The sequence below is a fragment of the Colossoma macropomum genome, unplaced genomic scaffold (genome assembly GCF_904425465.1).
Source record: "Colossoma macropomum unplaced genomic scaffold, Colossoma_macropomum, whole genome shotgun sequence".
Classification (NCBI taxonomy): Eukaryota; Metazoa; Chordata; class Actinopteri; order Characiformes; family Serrasalmidae; genus Colossoma; species Colossoma macropomum.
Genome location: NW_023494793.1, coordinates 36,268,320 through 36,293,467, shown reverse-complemented (window position 1 = coordinate 36,293,467; position 25,148 = coordinate 36,268,320). Strand labels below are relative to the sequence as shown.

The window sequence follows — 25,148 nt, the reverse complement described above, 5'->3', positions numbered from 1 at the left end:
ATCATGTTTCTGACCTGTTGCCAAATAACCTAACTAGTTGAGAGATGTTTCACCAGGTGATTTTTTTTCAGCATTACACAACTTTTGCTGCCCTTGTCCCAACCATAATTTTACATGTGTTGCTGGCATCACATTCAAAATGGGCATTTATTTTTCAAAAAACAATAACATTTCCCATTTTCAACATCTGATACATTGTCATTGTACTATTTAATTAAAAATAGAGTTTTAATGATTTGCACATTATTAGATTCTGTTTTAATTCACATTCCAACTTTTTGGAAATGTGGTTGTACTATAAACAATCTCAGCTGCTACTCAGAGGGATACAATAATAGAGCAGTAGGCACTGAATTTGCCCACACCTATTTAAACATACACCCGAGCACACACCTGTAAGTGGTCCTGCTGAGTCATACTGAAATGAGTGAAACATGAAAGGGTAAAACTAATGAAGACAGAAATAAGGGAGAGGAATAAACAACAAATGAGAGCAGCAATGTTGTTGAAATTGCCTAGTTACAGTGTCCAGCTCTTCAGTCTTGGGCTTCATGCAAACCTCAGTGGTCTGTAACCTGTACTGAAGGTCAGTCTAGGCTTCAGGGTCTAATACAGATGGAAAATTGACAGACAAGCCAGCAGACAGGCAGTCTCCATCACAGACAATTCCAGCTTTTCTCTTTGGCAAGTCTGAAAAGGTTAAATACTTCTTTAAATCATGCTGTTCTAATCAGAGGATTACACAGGTGATTTCAAATCAGCCCACTGTAATCCTGAGGAAATACTGCACAGTGCAAAAAACTACATCGCATAAGGTATTTCATAATGCAATGCACTGCAAAAAATGATACCCTGGCAAGTGAAATCACTTTAGCATTTAGATAGCATTCTCGGGCATACTATCAAAATCTTCACACTCTTAATGAGTGTTGAGGTTTAAGGACGCTCCTGTGTCATTTTTAGGGGTGCAACGATTATTTGACTAAGTCGACTAAAATCGACGACCAAATTAGTTGGCAACTAATTTAGTAGTCGATTAGTTGGTGACGTCATTACGTGCCTTTCTCGCGCTCACTGGGAATGTTTTGACATTACCGCTTACTGGAGAGTTAACAACAGCGTGATGGCAGCCTCAAGAACAAAATCCTCAAAAGAGAGAATTTCACGCTAAACTCAGAAAAATGGATGAAGAAGATTCATCTCGGTAAGATACGCCGCGTCCCAAACCGCATACTAGTGTGTAAAAATATATACCATTAGAAGTGCACTCATTAGTGTAACATGTGAAATATAGAAGTGTGTGACTTGGAACGCGGTGATATTTGTGCTAGCGAGCTAGTTAGCTAATGTTAATGTTAAAAGCTGTCCTACTTCACGTTATAAGCTGTAACATTTTCTATTTCGAAATGCTGTTCTCTGGTATCGTTAATGAAGCTGGAACAGAGAAGCAAGTAACTATTATTCACAATGACCCTGTTCACTTTCCAGATAACATTCACAGTTTTAAACAATGCATCGTCATCTTAACTCCGAGGAGAGTGTTTCCAAACAGTTTTCTGTTCTCTGCGAACGTTTGGCTCACAAACGGTTTCAGGAGGTAGTTCACCGTGAACACACAGGGCAGCTGAACAAAGTTACCACTGAAATGAAAAGTTTACACAAAGTCAGTCAAATTTGACTGTTCATAGAGAAGTTTGCCGCAAATGTTTACCACTTTCCTATCCGCTCCATCAGAGCACATCATCTCTGCAGCAGGAGAGCGAGTCTCTCACAAGACCACACAAAGACTTTCCTCCAGACCCATTAAGACCTGTGACTGTAGAATTTAGTTGACTTATTTATTTACGTAAAGGAAAACAGATTTAGTTCTGTTATATTTTATCACTGCTACTCTGAACATGCTTGGTTATAAGTTTTGACAGGGAAAATATATTGTTATTTTTTATCTTTTGTATTAGCAGGAAAGTTCATTAAAACAGTGAATTCTTGAATGTTATTCATCTTTATTGTCTTCATTGTTGGTTAGCAAATGCATAAAACATCCTCAAGCTAAATTTAAAAGCTAATAAAATTCATAATCCGAATAATCGATTATTCGTTTCAGTAATCGATAGATTATTTGACTATGAAATTAGTCATTTCCACATTCACATTCATTAAAATTAGTCATACCACATTCATCCAACAGCACTAGTTGGAGATACACAATATGCATCTATAGACAGAAGCCTTGTCTGCAGTGTCATTCATCAATTGTTTATATATACAGAAGAAAAGGGATGTTAATATTGATCACACACACCTTAGATATGTTCACAAACAACCATGCACACACACACAAACAGAGCCAGAGTGAGGAGGCTGATGAAAAACATAATGAACTCATAACGAAAGGAAAAAAACAATAACAATGACACACCAAATTAAGCAGCCTGAGCTTTGCCGAAGCCCTCGGGCAACATTCTGAGTAATGAACACAGAGGGCTTCCCACCAGCAGTGTCATATCAACCACTACTGAATGTGGTTAATGAGAGAGTGCCTGGTGAGAGAAGGTAATCCAATGGAAAATAAGTATGATTAAATGTGTAACTGCTGTTTACACAGGGAGGGAGCAAAACACATCACTGTGCAAGAGTCTGGAGACCGTGAGAAGCACGGTGCAGTGTTCATTAGAAACACTGTGTACAGTGCGCAAACACTTGCATAAAGGTGTTTGTATGTACAGAATTGCATGTGTTTGTCCAGTAAACGCCTATTCAAACTCAGTGAATGATGCGATTTTTAAATGCAGTGCAACTTGAGTCCAATGTGTTTTTAAAAAGGCCTATAACATTGAAAAAACTAACTTTTTTCTCAATTTTTTTTAAAGAAAAGAGTTTGATGTAGTAGACAAACCTTGTTAGGAGTTTCAGAACATGCATTAACTGCCCAGTTAAAAACAACCTGTTTTAAATGATATGTGTAAATGCATTGGTCACAAAAACCAATGCATTTACACATATCTGCCTATGTAGCCTACAGCAATTTAGCCCCATTCATTCTCATTACAGTTATTAGGAGTGTTTCAGCCCAGAGTGCTTTCTGAACGAGGCACAATGCAGGACTGCCACTGAGGACAGAGCTAATTTACATACACATAAGGCGCAGTAACAGCTTATTTAATTGTAAAGGATAAAGAGTGGTTGTAAAGGGTCATGTTAAAAAAATAAATTATAGCTGTTTCGATGCAAACACAATTATCATAAGTTGAAAAATGTGGGAGGAAGATGGAAGAGGAAGGAAAAAGGATTCCTCAAATAGTGCCACAAGCAAGAGGAGCTACCATGGTGATTTGTTTGGATGTTTGTTTGGACTGTAACTATGACACAGAGGTGCTGATTAGTCAGCCTAATTTTTAAGTATAGATGCACAATGATATTGGAATCATATCAGAATCAGCACATATTTGCGTAAAAAAAAGAAAGTCATTGGACAGATTTTAGATTTGACCAATATTTCAAACTGATATTTGATGATGTATTTACTGTACTCTGTAAAAGCAGAATATTTAGGTGATGTGTTACTGTGCTAAAATTCCTGCACTAGGTTAGTTTTATTGTATTTGTAACCTAGAAAAAATACATATTGGGCTACATTTTTCTTTAAATGTCAATACAGGTAGATTTAGTCCCAGTTTCTATGTTATATTGGCATTGCCAGATGTGTACATGAAAAATATACCAGCACAGCAACAGATATCGGCAAAGGTTAACGCATCTAACGTATCTACATAGCTACAATGCAGAAACTCTGGCTCTAATAAAACTTTTCAGTATTGTAGTCTGTCAGTTTTGGACTCTTCTACTTTTCTACAGAACTGCAACATAAGCAATAAAACAAAATAAGCAACATTGTTTTGGATGTTTACATCTGAAAATAGCCTAGGCCCCCCCAAACAAAGTGCATAAGTATGTTACTGAATATTATTATAATGGGTTATAAAATTCTAAAATCTCCCTCAGATCATGCACATTTACACCTCTTTAAAAAGAGCGAGAGCAAAAAAGATGGTGAGAGAGTGAGAGAATAAGAGTGAAAGTGTGCTTGTGTGGGTGTGGAGGCGGCAGCTCAGCACCAAAGCTTACCAGCTGTCTCTGTTTGGGTGGGAGTGCAGGGGGAGGGAGTGGCTCATGCACCGAGTCGCTGCTGCTGAACGAGTCGTTGAAGCCGTACACTTCCTGTAAGTGCCTGTTGCGCTGCTCATAGATGCTCTCGCTCTGTGGCGTCTGGTAGAAGACCGACGGCTGCGGCTCAGAGTAGTCCTCCATAAACTGCATGTACTTCAGAACTGTGGGTGGCGAGGCAAAGTGTTAATAAGGCTCGCCACACGCTCACTGTCACTTGTCTTCTCACATATATACATATTCACTTAAAATTCTCTCACTCACTCATACCAGGAGCATGACCTTAGATGTACACTTCACCCCATTAAGGTCAAATTCTCAAGAGGACTGTACAGTAAACTAGCTAACTGGGTGCAGACATGCAGAGCTTTGGATGTCCGAATTATTTTTTATTATTTGCTTCTTATATTAGTGCTGGGTTATATATCGTCTATAGTGGCATACGAGTACTGGTGTCACAAAACATTATTTTAGCTGTATTTATATAAAATGAAAAATGAACAAAATCAAAAACCATTAAAGGAATGGTTGGGTGAAAAAAACTACACATTTTCCATTTAGCCCATATGTACTTTATGAGCTGCAACATGTTTGTCCAAATGTTTGCTTCTTTAGTTTTAGCACTGGAGGTACCAGGCTAACATTGCTAACAAACACTATGTGAATAGTCACCCAAATGTTTTTCTATAAATACAAAATTTCTCTCAACATGCCAGGTCTTCATTAAATGTCGTACAGACTTTTTATAATTTGCAGTAACAACGGGCAGCATGAAAAACTTTGTCAGGTATATATAGACACACACACACACACACACACACACACATATACATATAATTACATAATATATACACACAATATAAATAATATAAATGCATATATTTTTTTTTAACAAATCTGTTTTTGTAGGTTAACAGTGGCTTATTACTCTGGGATGTCCATTCACTTGTTAAAAATCTGATTTGTTTTATTGTGCAAAACAGCAAACATTAGCCCTGCAGGCCCAGTAAAAAATGGTGCTGAATGTTGTTTTCACGTTTGAATTTCTACAAGACTGAAGTTGGCTTCTTATTCGCCAGCTTTTTGTTACAATTTTTCATTCCACAGCAGTTACATTCTGCCACCTGCACAGGCACCTGAATGTAACGGCAGGACCATTTAAGGTGAAACGGGAAATTCAAATAAGAAGCCAACTTCAGTTTAGTCAGAGTCATTTTTCTCATACATGCGTCCCACACACAACCTGCTGGAATTCGGAAAATATTACACTAATGCTGCCTCGAAAACAAAGTGGACTACTTCAGATGCAAAGGACTAGACAGCTGGGGGTGACAGAGGGACTGCATTTTTTACTTTTCACTTGAATTACGACTGAAACATCCCTGACTCAGCCACTCAGGTAAAAGAGCTCAGGTTAGTATGGAGTGCACTGTTTGTTTTGCAGCACTAAAATAAAGAAGCTAAATCTGATGTATTACATTTGGGGTAAGTGGAAAATTGCATACATTTAATTTTCCACTAAAGCATTCCTTTAAGTTACTGCAATGTGCATAATGTGCTGGGTGCTTCCCACTGCTTTTATGTCTGGTTCATGTTTACAATAATGTGTAATGTTCCCTTCTGTGTAATTTTAGAACAAAACTAGATGTAGAAAATATTCATTAGGTTCAGTGTCAGGGTTTTTCCACTTATAACAAATACTGCACTGCCAATCTCTACGTATACACACGTATATACATGAAGTGGGTCTTAATTACTGAATAATGTACGAGCTCAGTAACATATCGCTGGTGTTGCAAGAAAATCTCATTTCCTCCAGACAACTGCTTCAAAGAGGAGGAGAAAAACAAATGAACCTTCCACTTCCACTGTTCCTGCCTAATTATCACAACGCTTCTTCTTCTAGTTCTTAGAGTGACTCCCAGAACTGTAAAATGAACACAGGGCATCATTTATAAAACATATACCCAAAGTGTCACAAGTGGAGATAAACACAAGCAGCGCTCCTCATGAGCTCTCTGTAAACTTCCCTATGATGCGGCACACGGTCAATGTGCTGGTTATTACATCACCTCCCCGCCTCTCGCCCCACCCCAAACAACGTCTGCCCCGAGGCCCATTCAGTGCGAGCTCATTTCCTGTGTGTCCTGGGTTACGCCTCTGATGTATTCAAACAGAGATTTCACCAACAAAGGAATTATTCCATATGACCTCACACTCACGCTGACATCACCATTTCCCAACCCTCTGGCTCCAACTGAGGGGCTTAAGAAAAGGAGACAAGTGGAAAAACAAGCCTGGCTCTTGCATCATATATGGCAAAAATTACACAAGAATTTTAGCGCACTATGCTAATACTGGCAACGGGGGAGAGATTGTTCAATCTGATTAAGAGACTGTTCAGGAGAGCATTTCCATGTAAGTGGTTCCTAAAATAAATAAGTAAATAAAAAAGCCACACAAATCATAAAGGACTCCCAATGTTGTCAATGCTAGGGCAAGTACAGTGGTTAGTAGTACTGGCTTTGCAGGTTAGATCCTGGCATGGACTGATATGGTAGGGCTGCAGGTTCTAATATGCCTGGACCCACAGGGCCACTTTCATACATTCTATCATAGTACTTAAAACCAAATCACACCAGTGCTAACAATGTACCAATATTAAGTTCTCCTCAGGATGTTTCTGTAAATAACAACATTTAAAAATGCAAAGCTCCCTGTGCGTTGCCTCAGCACTTGACTATCTCTAAGCATCGACTAGGGGTGTAATGAAATGCAAATTAGATACGTAGTGCAACTTTTGTATCATGATTCAATACATTTTTGATTCAGAATTAGAAAAGGAATGCAAAAATAGTCAGGTCCATAAGTATTTGGACAGTGACACAATTTTTTACATTTTGCCTTTGTACACCACCACAATGAATTTGAAGGTGAATGCTGCATTAACTGTTTAGAGATTAGTCATTTTTTTACATAGTCCCTTCATTTTAACAGGCTCGAAGGTAACTGGACAAACTAACATTATTGTAAATAAAAGATTGTTTTAATACTTTGATACAAATCTTTTGCAGTCAATGACTGCCTGAAGTCTGGCATCCCTGAACATCACCAAATGCTTTTCCCCCTTGAGATGCTCTGCCAGGGTTTTACTGCAGCCGCCTTCAGTTGCTGCAGTTTGGTCTTTAGTAAGTGAAAGTTAGAAAGTGAAAACCATGCTCAATTTGGTTGAGGTCAGGACTCAGCCATTTAAGAACATTCCATTTCTTTGCCTTAAGAAGCTCTTGGGTTGCTTTTGCGGTATGATTTGCGTCACCATCTATCTATACTGTGAAGCGCTGTCCTATCAGTTTTGCAGCCAGTCTCTTGAGATCAGCTGTTAGACATTAACCTACCATGGAGACTAGCTGGCTATCCCCGTGCACTGTCTACGGCGCTCCTCGCTCAGCCAGCTGCTTCAGGCAACATAATAATCTCAGCCTACAAGCCAAGAGGCTCTGTAGTTTCTCAGCAAAAACCGACAGTATGAACAGCTTGTACTATTTACTAAATTCTAGCAGCGCCTGACAGTCATAGATTAATGCTTGAGTATAAGAGAAGTATATAAATGACAAATGACTTTCGGACCTAAAACAACATTCAGCACCACTTTTACGAGGCTGAAGTTTTCTTCTGTTCTACTTTAAATGGAGCAACAATAATGTAAAAAATAATGAATAAGAAGCTGGCTTTAGCTTTATGTTTTCTTCTCGCTCCGGTAACAGACACATTTGAGTGATGCCTTCACAAATGACTTAGCATATTTGAGCTATTAGCTCAGGTATCATCCTCACTTTGAGCAATCTTTGGACAATATCACCATTCAGCGTTCCACTCTTTGGTCATCAAACAGCTTGGCTGCCAAAACTAGGCTGTCCAAGGTAGGCTGACCAAAGTTTTTTCCAGTTCTAAGAGCTGTGCAGTGGAATTTCTTTATATCGATAGTTAAGAATATCATGGACTGTGTTATATAGAACTATAGAAATCATTATCATTATCACACATATTATTAACATCTAATTTATCATTAAATTCACAGTACGTATGATCTACATTTCACCTTATTGAAAAAAAAACTATACTAACATGCGTATCGTGACACACCTAGTATAAAACTAATATTACTTGTGCAAGTGTCTATTCCTGTTAGTTTTGCTTAAAACTGTATCTTATAAAGCCTGTACTGCAGATACAGCATGTCATGCATCTCCAATCTTTCACATTTACTGTGGCAACTCTCATTTTCATTCACACTCACTGTTTTCACAGTTCATTTTCAAATGTTATGGTCTTTAGGAACATTTATTTTTGGGTCAGACTCACTACATCTACAATTTACTAACTACATAATCTTGTTTTTGTAGGCCCTTACTGCCAAATCTACTCTTTGGCCATACTCACTGTGTCTACTCTTCTTTTCAGGTAGAGGTGGAGGACTCTGAGGAACGAGAGCATTCTCAGAGGCGACGAAGTCCGTCCCAAACCCCACAGGGTTGCCGAGGGGCACTGGCGTGATAGGGGTGAACAGGGGGAAGGGTGGGACCTGCATTTCATCGTCAGGTACGTTGTCATATTGGGAATGGAGCCGCTCGAAGGTAGCACGTGATGTCAATCCGTCGAAGGGGGTCGGAGGGTTACCGCTACGCCGCTTCTTTTCAGGCAAAGCTGGGGGTGCAATGATGTGAGAGAGATGTGGGAGAGTAGGTTGAAGGAGTGAAGATGAGCCATATGGAAACTGGCCTGGACTGGAGGATGACTCTCGATGGGACTCAGGAAGGGGGCTAAGACAACCTCCTGTAGAGAGAGGGATCTGATCCACAGTGGATAAGTCCTGGCTAAGAAAGTCATAGTCAGGGTCGTAGCTCTCTGCCGTATCTGAATGAACAAAGAGGCAATGGGACAATTAATATACAAACACCAAAGTGTGTCATCTCTACCTTTTACAATAAAATACAGCACAAATCTGGCCATAGATTAAGTCAGGACAGTTTTCACCCTTGCGCAAAATACAGTCAATCAGCCAAGACACTAAGTGTCTGAACTTTGCTTCTTTATTTTTACACTGGAGCTATGAGGCTAATGTAGCCAAAGGAAGCTTACATTCATAGACACTATAAAGGAGGAGAAGACAAACCATTAACGTGTACTCAATTACGAATTAATTTAAATATGATTTGAAACATGAGTGTGGCTTTGAGTTTTGCAGTTACAGGTTTGTAACTCCCCATTCAAAGAGACAGAACACTGCTCTTGTTTGACTAGACATGACTGCCCAGAGATGTCAAATTTCTCACTGAGTGGAGAGATTTTCCTTTAAGACTACTGGAAGATTACATCCCACCAATTTGTACTGTGTAAACTGTATACCGAAATCATCACACTCTTGTCTCAAACTGCACTGAGCTGTTAACCACATAAGCAGGTCTATTTGAGGTGAGTTAACAACTCGGCGCACAACGCTGAGGACTCTAAGCTTCCATTACTGGAAAATTACATGTCTTGTCTGACAGACTGCATTTAAGGTAAGGGTACTTGATTTTTTGGTCAAACTATCGCTTCAAACCTCCAGGCCTCACCTAGTGTCTCACAGCTAGTGTTGCGAGAGCACTGTCCGCTGTCCTGTTCCAGCGAAGACAGCTGCTCGTCTGACCTGCTCAGCTTGCCCATGCTGCCACAGGGAGACACTCGTGGGGACTCCCCTCCATATGAGTGACTGCCGCCAGAGAAACGCCTCTGTAAGGCATCTGCTTCATAGTCCTTGGGATAGAGATGTTGGTGCAAAGATGTAGAGCACAAATACAGGATTCAAGGAGTACATAAATGCAGTGTAATGTATATATGTGCACACAACGTCATTCTACCTAGTGGTTCCCTGCACGTCTGTTCTAGCACAGTGTTACAAGTTTCTCAACTCGGAAAAGTTTTACTAATTATCTGATTAGTTGGATCAGGTGAGTTGAGAGCAGGGAAAATCCAAAAATATGCAGGACAGGGTTACGCTGGGATCAGGGCTGGGAGCCACTTTTCCAGACAACACTGTTTGACAGCACTTTTTCGTGGCTATGCTTTCTTACATTTTCTTCTACATGTTAGAAATTCAAGTCCAATTCAAAACCAAGAGAACAGAGATCAATACTTCTGCATTAACTGTGTGAATACATATAAAAAAGTTCATGTTTTCACCTGTCGGCAGATGCCAATTGGAAGACTAGATCCGCTTGTGGTGCGGCTCATCGGCGCAACGACGGCAACTCGCGTAGGAGATGGAGCTGACTGACGCTTCTTAGGAGGAAGAGCTGGGGGACTGAAAATAGGGAAAAAGAAAAGTTAAATTCTTTGTATTTTAAAACACAGTTCATTGTTACATAAAAAGAAAATAACAGCTGTCAACAACAAAGCTGCCTGTCATCACAAGACATCATATATTAATAAAAACAATAGGTGCCTTGAAAATGTAAGAAGACCACAAAAGAAGAAGCTCTCCGACACAAATACAATATATTCAGCAGTCAATCATCTTCTACATGATAAAATGCTGGATAAAATGCAGTTTCACTGTAAAAGAGTGGTGCTGAATATGGCCTGTGGTTACGCTGATTTTTCGGAGCAAATTTAATTACGATACAAAAGTAACATACCAGCCAGTTCTTCACCTTAAAATGTGTTTTAGATAAATACAATAGTAGTGAATACATAAATAATTTGGGGGAAGCTTCTAGAGACTGCATAATAGTTACAGTTCACTCTGGGGTGTCTGACATAGCACAAGGATGAGTCAACTTTCTTCAACTGTAATCACACAGGCAGCAGCACGGGCAAAGTGCTTACGCCTAGCACTAATCACAGCAAGCTACAAACTAATGATTAGTTTAGTTTTTGAAATTACTGTGGAATAAAACCTCTACCAAATTTAAACTAACGCACAAAGCTAACAACCAGCCTTAACCAAACAGCTAATAAAAAATACTTAATTCACATGTAGGGTCTCACCTTATTGGGGTCTTACTGGCAGTTTACAGAAGTTCTGATTCCTGTCTGAACAGTTGGATTGAATCACATTCTCCCACATACAGGGCAAGTGTGTAATCCACTGCACAATTTACTCTCAATAATAACAAATAAGACCAAGATAGAAACCTTGGTCTCACCAGCACCTTGTACATTAAGACAGAAGTGCATTTCTGTATTCTATTACTCCAGCAAAGTTAAAATATTAATAATTAAATAGGAAAATATTGATAGTTGAGTCTCTGCACATTGATACTAGCGATGTTAATGATTACTGATTAAACATCAACCAACAGCCACAGGAATTTTTTCGACCAAGGCATTTGGCTAAAAAGTTCATTTTGTTTCCAAAAAGCAACGGATATTAGACTGTATTAAACTGAAATGTGATATATTGCAAGTTTTTCATTCGACCTGAAAAGCATTCTTAAAAATTGTACACATGGGGGCGAAAGAAATCAACTTCTGGTAGCCCTACTTAGTGATGCATAATTTTGGTTTTCTGGATTCCTGCTGACTCCACTTAATTTTACCCAACAGTACCGGAGTCATTGTTGAAGGAATGTAGGAGAGATTAAACTATCCTAAATGTAGTTTACAGCACTTTTGTAGCTAGAGGTAGTTACAACTGGCTGTTGCTTAAACATCATGTTGCTTGTGTTGAGTGTAGCCTTTAGCTGTAGCCCATAAGTGTGCCTGATAACAAAAAGCACAAAAGCATGTTGCGAGCTACTGACTACGGTACGTGTTTACACTAATATATATATATATATACACACCCACACACACACATACATATATACATATGTTTCTTTTTTTTATGAATTCTTTTATTCTTTATGAATCCCTGGTAAGGACATATATGTCTGTAAACTTGGGTTATTATGTGGTAGACTCCATTACCTTACTGTCATATGCTATGTCCGGCTGCCTAAAGACTTTTTTTTTTTTTTTATATAAAACGCAGAGCTGTGTTGGTGTTTTCATGGATCACATCCGTGATTTCAGGTTTCTCGGCTAATAATTAATCACTGACTAATAACAGCGGGTTTTCAGTAGTAAGAATTCGCATTCCTAATCAATAATATTTTGCAAACCCCAACTATCGCGACACCATCCTTTATATACCTTTTCTCACACTCCTATATCTTATTTCCTTTATTTAATGTTTGAGAACTTGACATCACTGAGATTTGACCTTGTGATCTCTCCACTCCATTTGGAACCTCTGTTTAGATCTCATTAATAAAACAGACAATATCCATGATGTACTTATCATAATGTGAATTATCATGATTACGATACTGTGTCATCATATTGCCCACCCCTACGGTTCAGTCAATTCTGAATCATGCTTGGTTAGTTATATGAAGCACCGGAAAGATACGTGGCTTGTACGTGAAACCCCCACTCTCCTCCTGTAAAAGACAGGGCTGGTGATGTATTGAGAAAGCCCGCAGTGCTCATTCACCCAGCCCAGCAAACACAGTGATGCCACAGCAACCACAAGAGAGCAGTGGGTGCCACTAGTATGTAAAGAGCAAGGGGGCACATAAACTCCATTCAGTGCTTACAAAATGAAATAGATTTTATGCAACATGTTTACTTAAGGGCTAAAGTCTCTAAAACCCGCATTCATTAGGGAAAGATATACATTTAATCTAATATTCTTAACTTCATATTTGCCCCAATGGTCAACTGATGAGCACTGAAAAACATTCAGTATCAAACAGAACATCTACTTCCAGGGTCTGAAAATGAAACCAGATTCACCATATGGCTGCATTTTGAGACAGCTAGTCAGCCAAAAGCAGGAAAGTAAGCATGCTCTGCCATGGCAATAGACAAACAAACAGCAAGGTTTCAGGTAGAGGGAGCTGCTTTTACTCTTCAGTCATGAAAACCTGCCAAGCTCTTTCTTACAGAAGCCAGCGAGGCTCTGCTTAAAATTCCATTCCTGTCTATGTAAAACAAAGGCCTTAATATGGACCATGACAGAAAATACTGTCAAAAGTAAATGTTCGTACAGGATGCGGTGTACAGCCACATTTCACATCCCCACACACACACACACTTCATATTAAGTCTACTTAATCCTCTAGTGTCCAGACTTGATATCAGCCACTTCCTTTGGCCCGCCCCCATCTCGACCCTCTTTCTCTCTACAAAACTACACAGAGCCTGGCAGAATCACTTCTCAGAAAAAGGTCTGACAGAAAACATCAGTTTGCCAGAGGAAGTGGAGACTGTGTAGCCGTGCCTCTGCTGCACCCCTACGAAGACCTGAGTTCTGAAGAAGCACACTATTTATAACAGCCTCTTTCACACCTTCCTTTTTAGACTTCTTGTAAACAATAAGATTCAAATAGCGAGAGCAGATGTAATCATCTGGAGACGACACAGCTCAGATATGATAACAGAAACTATACCAGGCCTCGCAGTGCAATGCTGACTCAAAACCACGTCTACTGAAACTAAAAAGCTCTCTGCATGCATTCAAGCAGAAACTGAAGCTGAACATTCCCCTCCTCGCTCTCACCATTACATACAGTAGTCTACATTTAGGTTTCAGAGCTGGTACTGAATAATTTACAGTAGTTATTGAATAACAGGCCTTAAAATATTATAAAGTAGTACAGAGGGGTGTAGGGAGTCAATGTAACTTAAAACTGAAAATTAAAACTTAAAACTAAAAATGGTACAATTATGTTCCCCAACTAAAGGCACTATGTACTTGAGGGTATCACCCCGGTGACTTGAAGGTAACACATGAGTTTTTCTGAGAGTGTAATGAGATAGGGAGGTGAAGTAGGATATAATTTGTTAATATTATGTTTCCCCGCCCGCTGGCGCATGATGACATAACCAAAAATCATAAGATGTCACAGGCAGATTAAAGTCACAACTTTTTGATGGAAGATTATAGGAAATATTTTTGACTTTTAAATGGCATGAAACCATCAACTGTGTTTAATGTGACCAAAGACATGAACAAACAAGGTAAAAAAAAACATCAATTGTGATTTCAGGTTTAAGTGTTAACACCTTAAAGAAATGCTCCAACATCCTGTCAACCTGGAGTCCAGCTATCGCATATAGGCCAGTCACAATCATGAAATTTTAGGTGACGAATTATTTGTATAACAATCTAAATTATAAATGATTATTTATATAATCATATAAATAATTGAGATTAACATTTTTAGTGTCTTTCTTTGTTTACTGTACACATGTATTAAAGTTCATGCCTAAATTGGACAAACTGGCTGATTAGCTATATTGCTTCCTAACTTAATCGATCTCAACTGATGACCGAGCTCAAATAAACAAACATTACTCACCACTGCCTCTAAAAGTGTTAACATCACACAATAAACTACACACCACTGCCTCTAAAAGTGTTAACATCACACAAAAAACTACACAGCACTGCCTCTAAAAGTGTCAACATCACACAAAAAAACTACCCACCACTGCCTCTAAAAGTGTCAACATCACACAATAAAAAACTACCCACCACTGCCTCTAAAAGTGTTATTAACAAACATTATTTACAGCTGAACCTCTAAAAGTGTTAACAAACATCAAATATTGCTCAGTTCTGCCCCCTGAAGGTATTAAATATCAAATAAACAAACATTACTCACCGCTGCCCTCTAAAGGTGTTATTAACTAACATCATATAAACAACCGTTACTCACCGCTGCCCTCTACATGTGTTACAGAAGGGGACCTATTATGCTTTTCCCTTTCCTTTAGTGTATTAAACAGCTTTTTGTAAATGTAAACAGTCTGCAAAGTTACAAAGCTAGAAGTACATGCCAGAGGATGTAACTCTCTCCCACAGAAACCACTTTTCTCAGCTGACTGAAATGTCTCCTTGTAATTTCAGCCCTTCTGCTTTTTTACAAGATGACGTAATCTCATAACACAATCCTTATGCCAGCCTACCGGCAAGCTTGTATTCAGCAGTAGCTGAATTCCATGAAACGTGACTAGCCCATAAAATGCATATTCAAAACTACAATCGCCACAATCTAGTAATACAACAATAGGATGATAAAGACGGGGGAATGCCGTACCAAAGCAGTTCTTATAACGTTTTACCCAACTTTCAAACACAGCAGCAATGTAGTCAAACAAGCAGTGGTTCCTTTAGCTTTCCCTAAGGTCCTCTGGGATCCATGTACGATCGGGCAGAAGCCTATGAAAACTCCACCCACTATGTTGGAAAAGTGTTGCCACAAATTATTTGTCTGAAGTGTTAAACTACGTCTGCTGACGGAATTCAGGAACTGCAATGAAAACAATCAATCAATAGATTGTTTTCTTAATGTGTAGAAGAAATGTCTGTGGTGATCAACAGTATGCAGCAGACTCACATTAGATGGAAACATGTTAAAAGTAGCCCTTTAAGGAGTTAACACTGCATAATTAACACTGAAACACCGTTCACAAACATGTCTGGCCATGTAACCTGCTCAATTACCCTAATAAATGCCACAGCAGCTGGCTCACCCCATTCATGATAGCCAGAAACAGGGAGAACGTAAAAAAAGGGCTATAATCAGAGACAGTTCTCTTACCAGTGCTCGGGCACTTTGAGTCCGGGTAGCGGAGGTTTGGGAGGGGCCACTTCCTCAGCAGGGGGTGCCTCCGTCAGGGCCTCGGTGGAATGGCTCAAGGCAGAGGAGTTAGTCAAGCTCTCATCCTCCGTCTCTATAACAGGAGGCTCTGGGACACTGTAATTATCACAATTATGTTAGCACAACATTAAGAATTTATGAAGCACGTGCCCTCTCTCACTTGGGCACCCTGCATGATAACACTTCCTTATGGGTGCAGATTAAAAGAGATTCTATAAGCCTTTTTGCATGTTTGTACAAAACTATCTATGATCAAGACAATGACATTTATAGCATTTTGAATCCAAAAGGAATTTTATACCATACTAATTTCATTAAAGCATAGAAGAAACTAGCAAAATTATAGACATATCAAATTTAGGCGGGAACTAAAACCCCTGTTATCCCCTAATATGCTGTACCTATCTGAGCTGGTGACTGATGGCACAGGTTTGGCTTTGGGAGAGGTTGGTGAGGGGTGCTCTTGTTTCTCCTCTATCAGCTTCACCAATTCCTGCAGGAAACCACAGACAGTGCCATGACTGGACGCACCACAGCTCACAGCACAAATTTCTCTGAACACAGAGCGGAAGATGCCTCCTAAAGTGTCTATGTAAACTCAACACTAGGGAATGGACACAAGTAATTGACAAAGCAGGGTTCTAGGGTAAGTTCTTTGCCAAAGAGAACTAGTGCTGCTGATTTTAAATGAACAGGAGCACTCAGACAGTTTAAGGGCGGAAACGTAATTTGAACTTCTTTATTTCTTCTGTCAGTCAAAGAGGATGTTCAATTCGATAACCAGATTTTTTTCTACACTCTCCAAACAAGGGCTGGACAATATGACGATATTTTCCATTATCGTAACCAATTATGTCACAATATGTCACAAAATTCATTTCTGAGCCCATCATGGATATCATCAGCACTTAGAAACACTGCATGTTTAATCAGAAAGAGAGTACAGTCCTTTTTTAATGGATTTAGTGCAGCACAGTACATGAAATGTTAAACACAAATCACAGTATTCATAGTTTTTGACTGTACTTTTTCATTGTAGTGCTATATTGTCTGTTCCAACCTTTTAGATGTCAGAAAAAACAAATATCTTTATGTATCGTGTACGATAAACACTTCTTTAAGTACTGTGATGTCACATTTTTACCATTTTGTCCACCTCTCACCCAAACCCTTAAGAAGTATTTGAACAACATCAGGAACCATCATATCCAGTCATTTAACATGTATTATGTTCTTTTTCTGCAGTTTCCTTCATTTCATCCGTGTTCCTATATTTTATCAAATCAATGCAAAGTATGTCTTTGTAAAGTAAGTCTGGCCTGCAAACCTGTTTGCTGGATAGCCATTTCTTACTGTAATACCTCTTAATAGGTTTACATTTATTGAAACAGTGAAACAGTGTCTTGTAACAGTGTAATTTATGTCACACGAAAAATGATCAATAATACTGCTAACTTAGATTATTATGAAATTATAAAATTGTGCTTCTGCTATTTTGGAGCAGAAAGAGTAGATTCTCTTTGCTGAACTGAGCTGACCAATCTGACTCACTGAAAGGAGCCAGAATGTCCATCACTAGCCGTGCGTGTGTGCCGGCTGCTTTCAACTGCATTTTAATATCAAACAGCCCTGATACTGCAATCTTTACAGCACGCCTACGAACTTCCCCCCAAGTTTTAACTTCTGAACGCAATCAAATAAAATGTTCCATTTGGGAAATTCTTCTGTTGTATAAGAGCTGTTCAGCTGCTAGAAGTTCTGCTCAGCATGTGTTTTGGCGGCCTGTTTAAACAAAAGCCTGCAAATTCAACACTCCTTTCCTTTATTTAGTAGTGCTGTGTTAGCTAATAATGCCGGTCAGTGAACAGCAAATAAGTAGCCGAGGCTGGCACTGACTGTTTCAATGATGTTGTTTAAATCAGGGGTTCTCAACCTTTTTCTCCCCAAGGCCCTTCTGTTTATAACTATAAAGCACAGCAGCCCACAGAAAAAGTAATATAAACTTTTTTAAATAGTTTTTTTCTTAGTTTCTCACGCTGAAAACCTCTGAATTGGCGCCTGAAAAAGATCAGATCGTCCATTTCACTTCAATCACAGAAACCAAAATTTGCAGTTATGTCAAAAAACAGTACGTTTGCAGGGATGTCAAAAAAGAGGGAAAAAAGGATAGATGTAGATGTGGACTGTGATTTAGAGCTGTAGTCAATCGCGTTTTCACAGTAAATACTCTTGTGGCTCCCCCAGCAGCAACTGTTTGGTCTCGAGATGGGTCTTTAGTTTTGAGGGTTTTAGCGCCTCATTTAAAAATAACCTTATTTAAATGACTTTGGTGAAATCATTTAGCAGGTTAATGAGGCTTTTAGTGACATACATGACGAAACAACAAAATTAAACCTGGTAAATACTGCATAATAAATGTAGTATAAAAGCATACGTCTTCCTCCTTCAGGTACTGGAAACTCAACTATTACCCAAAAGAGCGAATATGATAAATGATAAAAATGATAAAAGGCTTTACCTTTACACTATCCAGCACTGCTTTGATGATAGTAGTGACAGCCCCAATGGTCTCCTTCTCCTCCAGGTTAATTCCTTCTAACATCACCTGATCGGACCAGCGGATGAGGTTCCCCAGACTCTGATAGACTCGACTGAGACAGGATTGCACAGACGAACTGGGCAAAGAAGGACTCCAGGATTAGACCATTACTGTAAAGGCTAATACTGCAATAACAATGAACAAATTACGTATCATGCAGGCCTATTTTACTCCAGTAATCAAATTGCAGCAGTTTGGGGAGAAGTGTAATTTACATTAAACAGACTATACTAGACTAAAAATAAAATCAACTAAACCATAACGGGGAAATCCTCAACCCTGACGCTATAAGGTGCACTAGTAAAACTCATGAGGTCAGTGCTAATATGTCTGAGACCCAGAATCAAAAATGAAGAAAAAAAAGTGTTCATTAAAAAATCTTGGATTTAATGAGCTAAAACATTTTTTATAATACCAGTATATCATTCACACCACCTGTTTTGAATCTTGGCGTCAAGCTGCGCAAAAGGCAGGACAGCCTCCAGTACTTTACTGGCAGAGCCAGGAAGCATCTCCAGAACTTTCCTGTCCACCGCCATCTTATCGATTATTGTCTTGAAGTAACGCAAGGCACTGACCACCTCTTTCTCCTGATCGTCCAACCGACTGTGATTCTAAACCCAGAAGAGAGAGAACACTTCAGTTCAGCACAGAAAGCAGTACAAATAATGATAATAATTAGTGTAAAAGTACTGCGCTTACAAATATACCTTAGTGATAGGCTGCTCAACAGTCTTGACACTTTGACGCTCTGGCGGAGGCTTAGACGTTTTCTTTGAAGGCGTCCTTTTGGTCTTGGGGGAATGAAATTTGTCTATCAGCCTCATTGTGAAGGATGACAAGTGAGAGCGTTGGGAGTCTGAGCAGAAAAAGAGAGGAGAGAAAGAAAGAGAAAGAGAAAGAATAGAATGAAGAAGAGAAAAAGAGACATCCTCAGTAAAGGATTTTATGACAATCAGCAAGTTAAGGCAGGGAAGGAAACTTTTGTTCATGGGGCAGCAATCCTTCAAAATTTCTGCATGATAAAAATTTTTAAGTAGGAAAAAAAAAAGGTTTACTCAGAGCCGATTGATGCTCAGTTGTAGTGAAACTGAGCATTAGTCCAAAATAAAAATTGTTCATATATCAAATTGTTCACATCTGTGGTGATTGGAACCAGATGTCCAAAGCTGACTGCCTCTAAAAGCCACATCAACACTGGATATTACATGAAATTTTTACAAATACACAGTCTGATGCCTGAGATTTGTTTCACAATAGTTTTAAGATAAGCTTTTGGCCTAAAGTCTAAAATGGCCAAACTGGCTGACTATCGTGCTTCCTAGCTCTCAATAATTATTCATTTCCAGCTGACGACAAAAACAGCTCAGGCTCAAATAAACAAACATTGCTCATAGCTGCCTTCTAATTGTCAGACGTTGCAACATTTGTCCATAAGACCCATGGCAACTCTCATTAAATGCATTATTTTACTTCTTATATACATGTTTTGGCCTCAACTAACGAATAAAATTACATACAATTTGCATTTGGGTTGCTATGTGAGTGTGAAACTTAACAATTCAAAAATAACTGCAGTCAGTTGAAATGACTGCAACCAGACAACTATATAGAACAGTTACATAATAATTGCGCCAGGACTACTGAAAGAGACATTCATCAACGTTCATTTATTACATTTATAAGATTCACATTCTGAAGGCATTTCTTGCCTCTGTATTTGTGTTTGAAGGAGTGAAAATATTAAATATGGGGGCATTTTTGCCCCAGCCTAATTTGACACTGAGTCAAGGTGAGGAAGGAACAGGTAAGGACAAACATATGTTAATGAGAGAAGCTACTCTTTGGTTTAAACCATAAAAGCAGAACAATTATTCACAGCAATTTAAAAATCTAGTTCCTATGTGTCTGTGCCTGCTGTAGCATGTTTACTATAGGCCTACTCCCCTTTATATTAACCAAGGTTAACTCAAACAGAGACATGCGAAAAGCTGTAGGCTGTATCTCTGAACTCCTCCCAGCATGTAAATACAGGAGCTGCTCTGTGATATTACAGCCTTTTATGCTCTCTGGGAATATGCAGTGAAGGGGGAAGAGAGCGGGGCCTTGGTATACAGTTAAATCCTCTTCTACCACGAACTGAATTGGTCACAGTGGGACTGCTCAAACAGCTTGAGCCGAAGCATGCCACAGAGGAATTCTGATGATGCCACTACTGTATGGAGGACAAACCCATTTAGGGGAAACTTCCTCAACACTCTAGTCTGAAGTGACACAGAGCTTGAGGTTAGCGTGGGTGTTCTGTGGACTTTCATGTCACGGCCCACATATAGCACCTCAGAGCAAGTGTGCTAAACTTGGAAAGACCCACATACACCTTCAGGTCTTTAGTGCAATATTACAAAATTAGAGCAAAGTGCGTAACGTGAAATTAGATGAAAACAGATAATTAATAAAGTCAAATGGACAAAAAAGCTCTAAAAGAACATAATTAAGGCAATAACCAAATCTCTTGTATCTCATGTATTTTGTGTTCATCAAGTTGGACCATTGTGTTAGAAACAATGCTATTTAAAACACAGTTTGAAACATAATTTGAAAATGCCTGTTGGCTTTTACATTGTGTGTAAATTTCATGAAGAATGGACCAAAAGAAATGACCCAAAATTACTTGGAAAAAACTCTGGTCCCTTTGACTTTCATTAAAAGTAAACTACTTACTACTATTACTAAAGAATATTTGAATCCTTTCTGGACATTTGGCGGTCCTAAGTGACATCCTATTCGGGGTCCCCACACCCCACCCACCCCAATCATATTCTTTTGCATGCAAGAATAGAACAGGTTGATCTTGACAAAGGAACAACCTAAGAACATCTCTGGCCTCACTGTGCTTTTTGACAAATAACATCAAATCCAATTTTAAAAATGCATACTAGGGGCCCCGTGGTTTGAGGATCTGGCTGACATTTTAGGGCCCCCCTGGTTTGAGGATCTGGTTGACATATTAGGGCCCCCCTGACCTGGAACCCTATGTGACTGCTTACACTACTTATTAAAATAGAAAATGCCACGCATACTGAGGGTTTTTACCAGACTGCATTTACGTTTGTTACGGTCTGTCCTAAAAGATGAGCATTTCACAACTGCAGGGACTGTCCCTGTGAAGTAAGCACTGTTCTCTAGGCCTTAACTGCAGTATAAAGTATCTGAAATTCAACCCATGAGCTCATGAACAGTAGACACGTTCTCTCAGCACTAGGTCAGGAGAACCACAACGAGACCTTGCCCAGGCACCTGAATTTAACACTTCTTTTAACAGAGGAATAATAGCAGCTTTTGTTCTGAGCCACACTGAGTTATATCCTGGTAGGGCAAACGGCTGCATGCACTCACAAATGTATGACAAACTCTAGCATTAAGCTATTGGAATGGGTGGGAAGTTCTAAGACTTATCAGTTCGAATGATTGGCGAGATAAGACCATTCTTCTTAACAGGTGAAATTACCCATGACGACGTAACTTCCTGCACGTCTGTCCAAAAGTGGCGTGCTTGACTGATGAAAGCTAATGTTAAATGAAGGAGGAACTGCATTTCGCGTCTTCCATCGAAACAGAGGAAGTACTCCACAAAGCCTTCTAAAATAGGCTCTGACTTCTCATTTGTACACTTTCACAGACTCTGCTAGATTTGGTTCCGTTCACTTACAGACCCTGTGTTTTCTAAAGTTACATTCTGTCCAGAAATATGGATTTAATCTCATTTTTAAAGGCTAGACTTCACTGTTCACTCAGTTTACTCATGCAAGATATGTACATGTGCTCTTCAGTGAGCTCAATATCCAAAACAGAGGGCAGCAAAGCAACCAGTAGACCTACTAAGGCTAGCATTAGCAGATAACTGCCTTCAGTATCAGTGTCAGTATAACTGGATAAAATACAGGCCAAACTAGCTGACACAGCTAATCTGAGCAAAATTCTTGCCCTTTAATGACCTGCAGCTTAAAGTATCCATTTATGTTCTTACTCTGTTAATGCTGCCTTATTAATAACAGTGTAATAAAAGACCTTGTTTATTGCAACTTTTTGTGTTACTGAACCAAAATGTTATGACTAGCACAGCCTTAAATGGGTCATTCAGTATCTGACAAACTCAAGCTTTTCTTGACAGGGTTCTGGAAGAAGGATGAGCTCATATTAGGTATAACTTAAACTCATCCAAGGTCAGATATATTTCTCTTTTAATTTTAAATCTGTTGGAGAGGCCCCTAAAGGGCCCACTGGTGGTCCTAACGTCCCAAGTCAGCTATTGCTTCAATCCCGGCCTCATGACTGTGGGCCAGAGTTGACCCGTGCGGACGTCTGATTTAGCCACCTAACCACATCACCTTACCCAGAGAGACAACAAATCTATTTTTATACCATATTTATAACTCTTTCCTTTAAATAGTATGCTTACAAAGTATTTCAACCACAAACTACAGTGCGATGTTATAAATGAATCTTTAAAAACTCATGTCTTTGTATATCGCCTTGTCTTTCTAGCCCTCAGCCCACCACAAACGTCGCACTTTGGTCTCCCAAGAGAGAAAGTTTGGGCACCCATGCACTAGTTTCATAACAGCTGGGGTGACAAACCTTACAACAGCTAAGCAGGGAGAGGGATACACTCAAAAGACGGCTTATAAAACAAGAGCTAGCATGATCAGTGGTCCCCCATAAAGATCTCAACCACTGCTCAGGGCCTGCTGATCCTCCCATATATGATCAGATCCCTGGCCCTTCATCTTCAGGCTTGGTGATTCATTCAGCTGGGTCAGACAGGCAGGTAGCTGTTACTGGGAAATGTAGTTAGGTGTACTGGGGCTGCGCTGACAGCCAAAATAAAAAGAATCTGAATAATTATGTTTTTTAATTGTTTAACAGGTAACTGGAAAGTAAGAGGTTTGTTCAACAGCTTGCATTACTAGCTTAGCTACTCCAGCACAAACCAGCTAACCTGTACGAAGCTGGAGTTGGCTTCCAATTCGCCAGACTATTGTTCGTATTTTTCCCGTTCCACCTTAAATGGTGCAACAGTTAACATTTTGGCGCCTGAGGCTGCACCATTTAAGGTGGAACGGAAAAAAAGTGAACAATAAGCTTATGAATAGGTAACGTTAGCGACCTTCAGCCTAGTCTCGTCTCACCTATGGAACCACAGCTGGAATAAAAATAACCACCAGTCACCAACCCGGACACAACAGAGCACAGACAGTGTCTGCCTAGCGGACTAGTTACTCACACTAACTGGGGTGTTTCACGTGAATAACGTTACTAAAACGACTCCGAGACAGCCAGGTTGACTCATGCAGCCTGGCTGACTGTGTTGACTCCACAGCCGGCCGTGTTTGCTTTGCTCAGACGGCCCTGCCGTCCACACCCACCGGCGTAGGGAAAGCCAGACTCGCCGCGCCGAGAAAGCGACTGAAACAACCGGCTACTGCCCGTCTGGCGGGGCCACTATTAACAATAGCTAGCTAACAACCATACATTCTGGCTTATGTGACTACTAATTCAGTTTAAGCTACACAAGTTAACACATTTCACCGCTCTGTGAAGCTCAGAATCACCGCTGTCCACACCGTGGCCTTCTGGATTGAGGCGAGCGTTAGCTAACCTCGTTAGCCAGACGGCTAACAACAATCGCTTCAAGCCCCTGTCTGAATGAGCTCGGCTTACCCTGCTTACTGTCCAGTTTTCCAGACATCTTCGACACAAAGGTGGACTGCGGTCCTGCGGGAGATTCAGCGCTATGTTGGTTTCTTTTCCCGTTATTCCAGCATCGTAGCTACCCCGGACTCTCTCTCTCTCTCTCTCTCTCTCTCTTTCTCTCTGTTCGCTCTGCTCCTCCTCAGTCCGTTCTCTCCTCTCCCCGCTCACTTTCTCCTCCATCCAGCCAAACCGCTCAGACCGTTATTTCAGTGCAAACAGCGCCGCCTCGTGATGGCAGGAGGCGCTGCAACACGAAATATTATGACCTGCGGGTACGTTTTCTTTATGCACAGAGCCACAGCTGCATTTACAACACATGCTTTTAGTTACATTTACTCAGTTACATGTACTCAAGTCCGGAGAGGCCATGAGGTAGTTATACTTTTCTGGATTGTTATCTTGAGATAATAAGTTAATCATCTTGTGATCTCAAGATACCAAAGTTCTTATCTTGAGAGAACAAGTAAATTATATTGTGATCTCAGATACCAAGTCTGTTATCTTGAGATATTGAGTTAATTATCTTGTTGTCTCAGGACAACAAAATTGTTATCTTGAGATAACGAATAAATTATGTTGTGATCTCAAGATACCAAGTCTGTTATCTTGAGATAACGAGTAAATTATCTTGTGATCTCGAGATACCAAGTCTGTTATCTTGAGATAACAAATTAATTATCTTGTGATCTAAAGAGAACAAAGTTATCTTATGATAACAAGGTAATTATCATGTGATCTCAAGATTCCATGTTTATTATCTTGAGATAACGAGTTAATTATCTTGTGACCTTTTTATAGCAGCATAAAACACAAAGATAATATAAATAAACAAGATTAACAGAAACTGAATACGACTATGAATATGTTATAATTACAGAAAACATGGATAACTATAATGAGATTTCAGTGTATTTAGTAGTGTGTTTATGTACTGTACA

General features: G+C 39.6%; 1 protein-coding gene across 2 annotated transcripts in view; it reads right to left on the bottom strand.

Moving 5' to 3' along the window:
• The window catches only part of rapgef1a (Rap guanine nucleotide exchange factor (GEF) 1a), a 42,429-nt gene extending 18,031 nt beyond the window's left edge, over window positions 1-24,398 (bottom strand). Inside the window, exons 1-10 of one of the 2 annotated variants that reach the window (XM_036579395.1) lie at window positions 24,178-24,398; window positions 19,167-19,315; window positions 18,892-19,070; window positions 18,376-18,532; window positions 16,259-16,350; window positions 15,798-15,953; window positions 10,387-10,507; window positions 9,780-9,960; window positions 8,605-9,078; window positions 4,126-4,328 (exon numbers count right to left, since the gene is read on the bottom strand). In XM_036579395.1, the coding sequence (XP_036435288.1) occupies window positions 4,126-4,328; window positions 8,605-9,078; window positions 9,780-9,960; window positions 10,387-10,507; window positions 15,798-15,953; window positions 16,259-16,350; window positions 18,376-18,532; window positions 18,892-19,070; window positions 19,167-19,315; window positions 24,178-24,205 (1,740 nt within the window). In that variant the 5' untranslated portion in view covers window positions 24,206-24,398. The remainder of the gene's footprint in view (window positions 1-4,125; window positions 4,329-8,604; window positions 9,079-9,779; window positions 9,961-10,386; window positions 10,508-15,797; window positions 15,954-16,258; window positions 16,351-18,375; window positions 18,533-18,891; window positions 19,071-19,166; window positions 19,316-24,177) is intronic. The other variant, XM_036579394.1, reaches the window with a different exon arrangement.
• Between the last annotated feature and the right edge of the window lie 750 nt (window positions 24,399-25,148).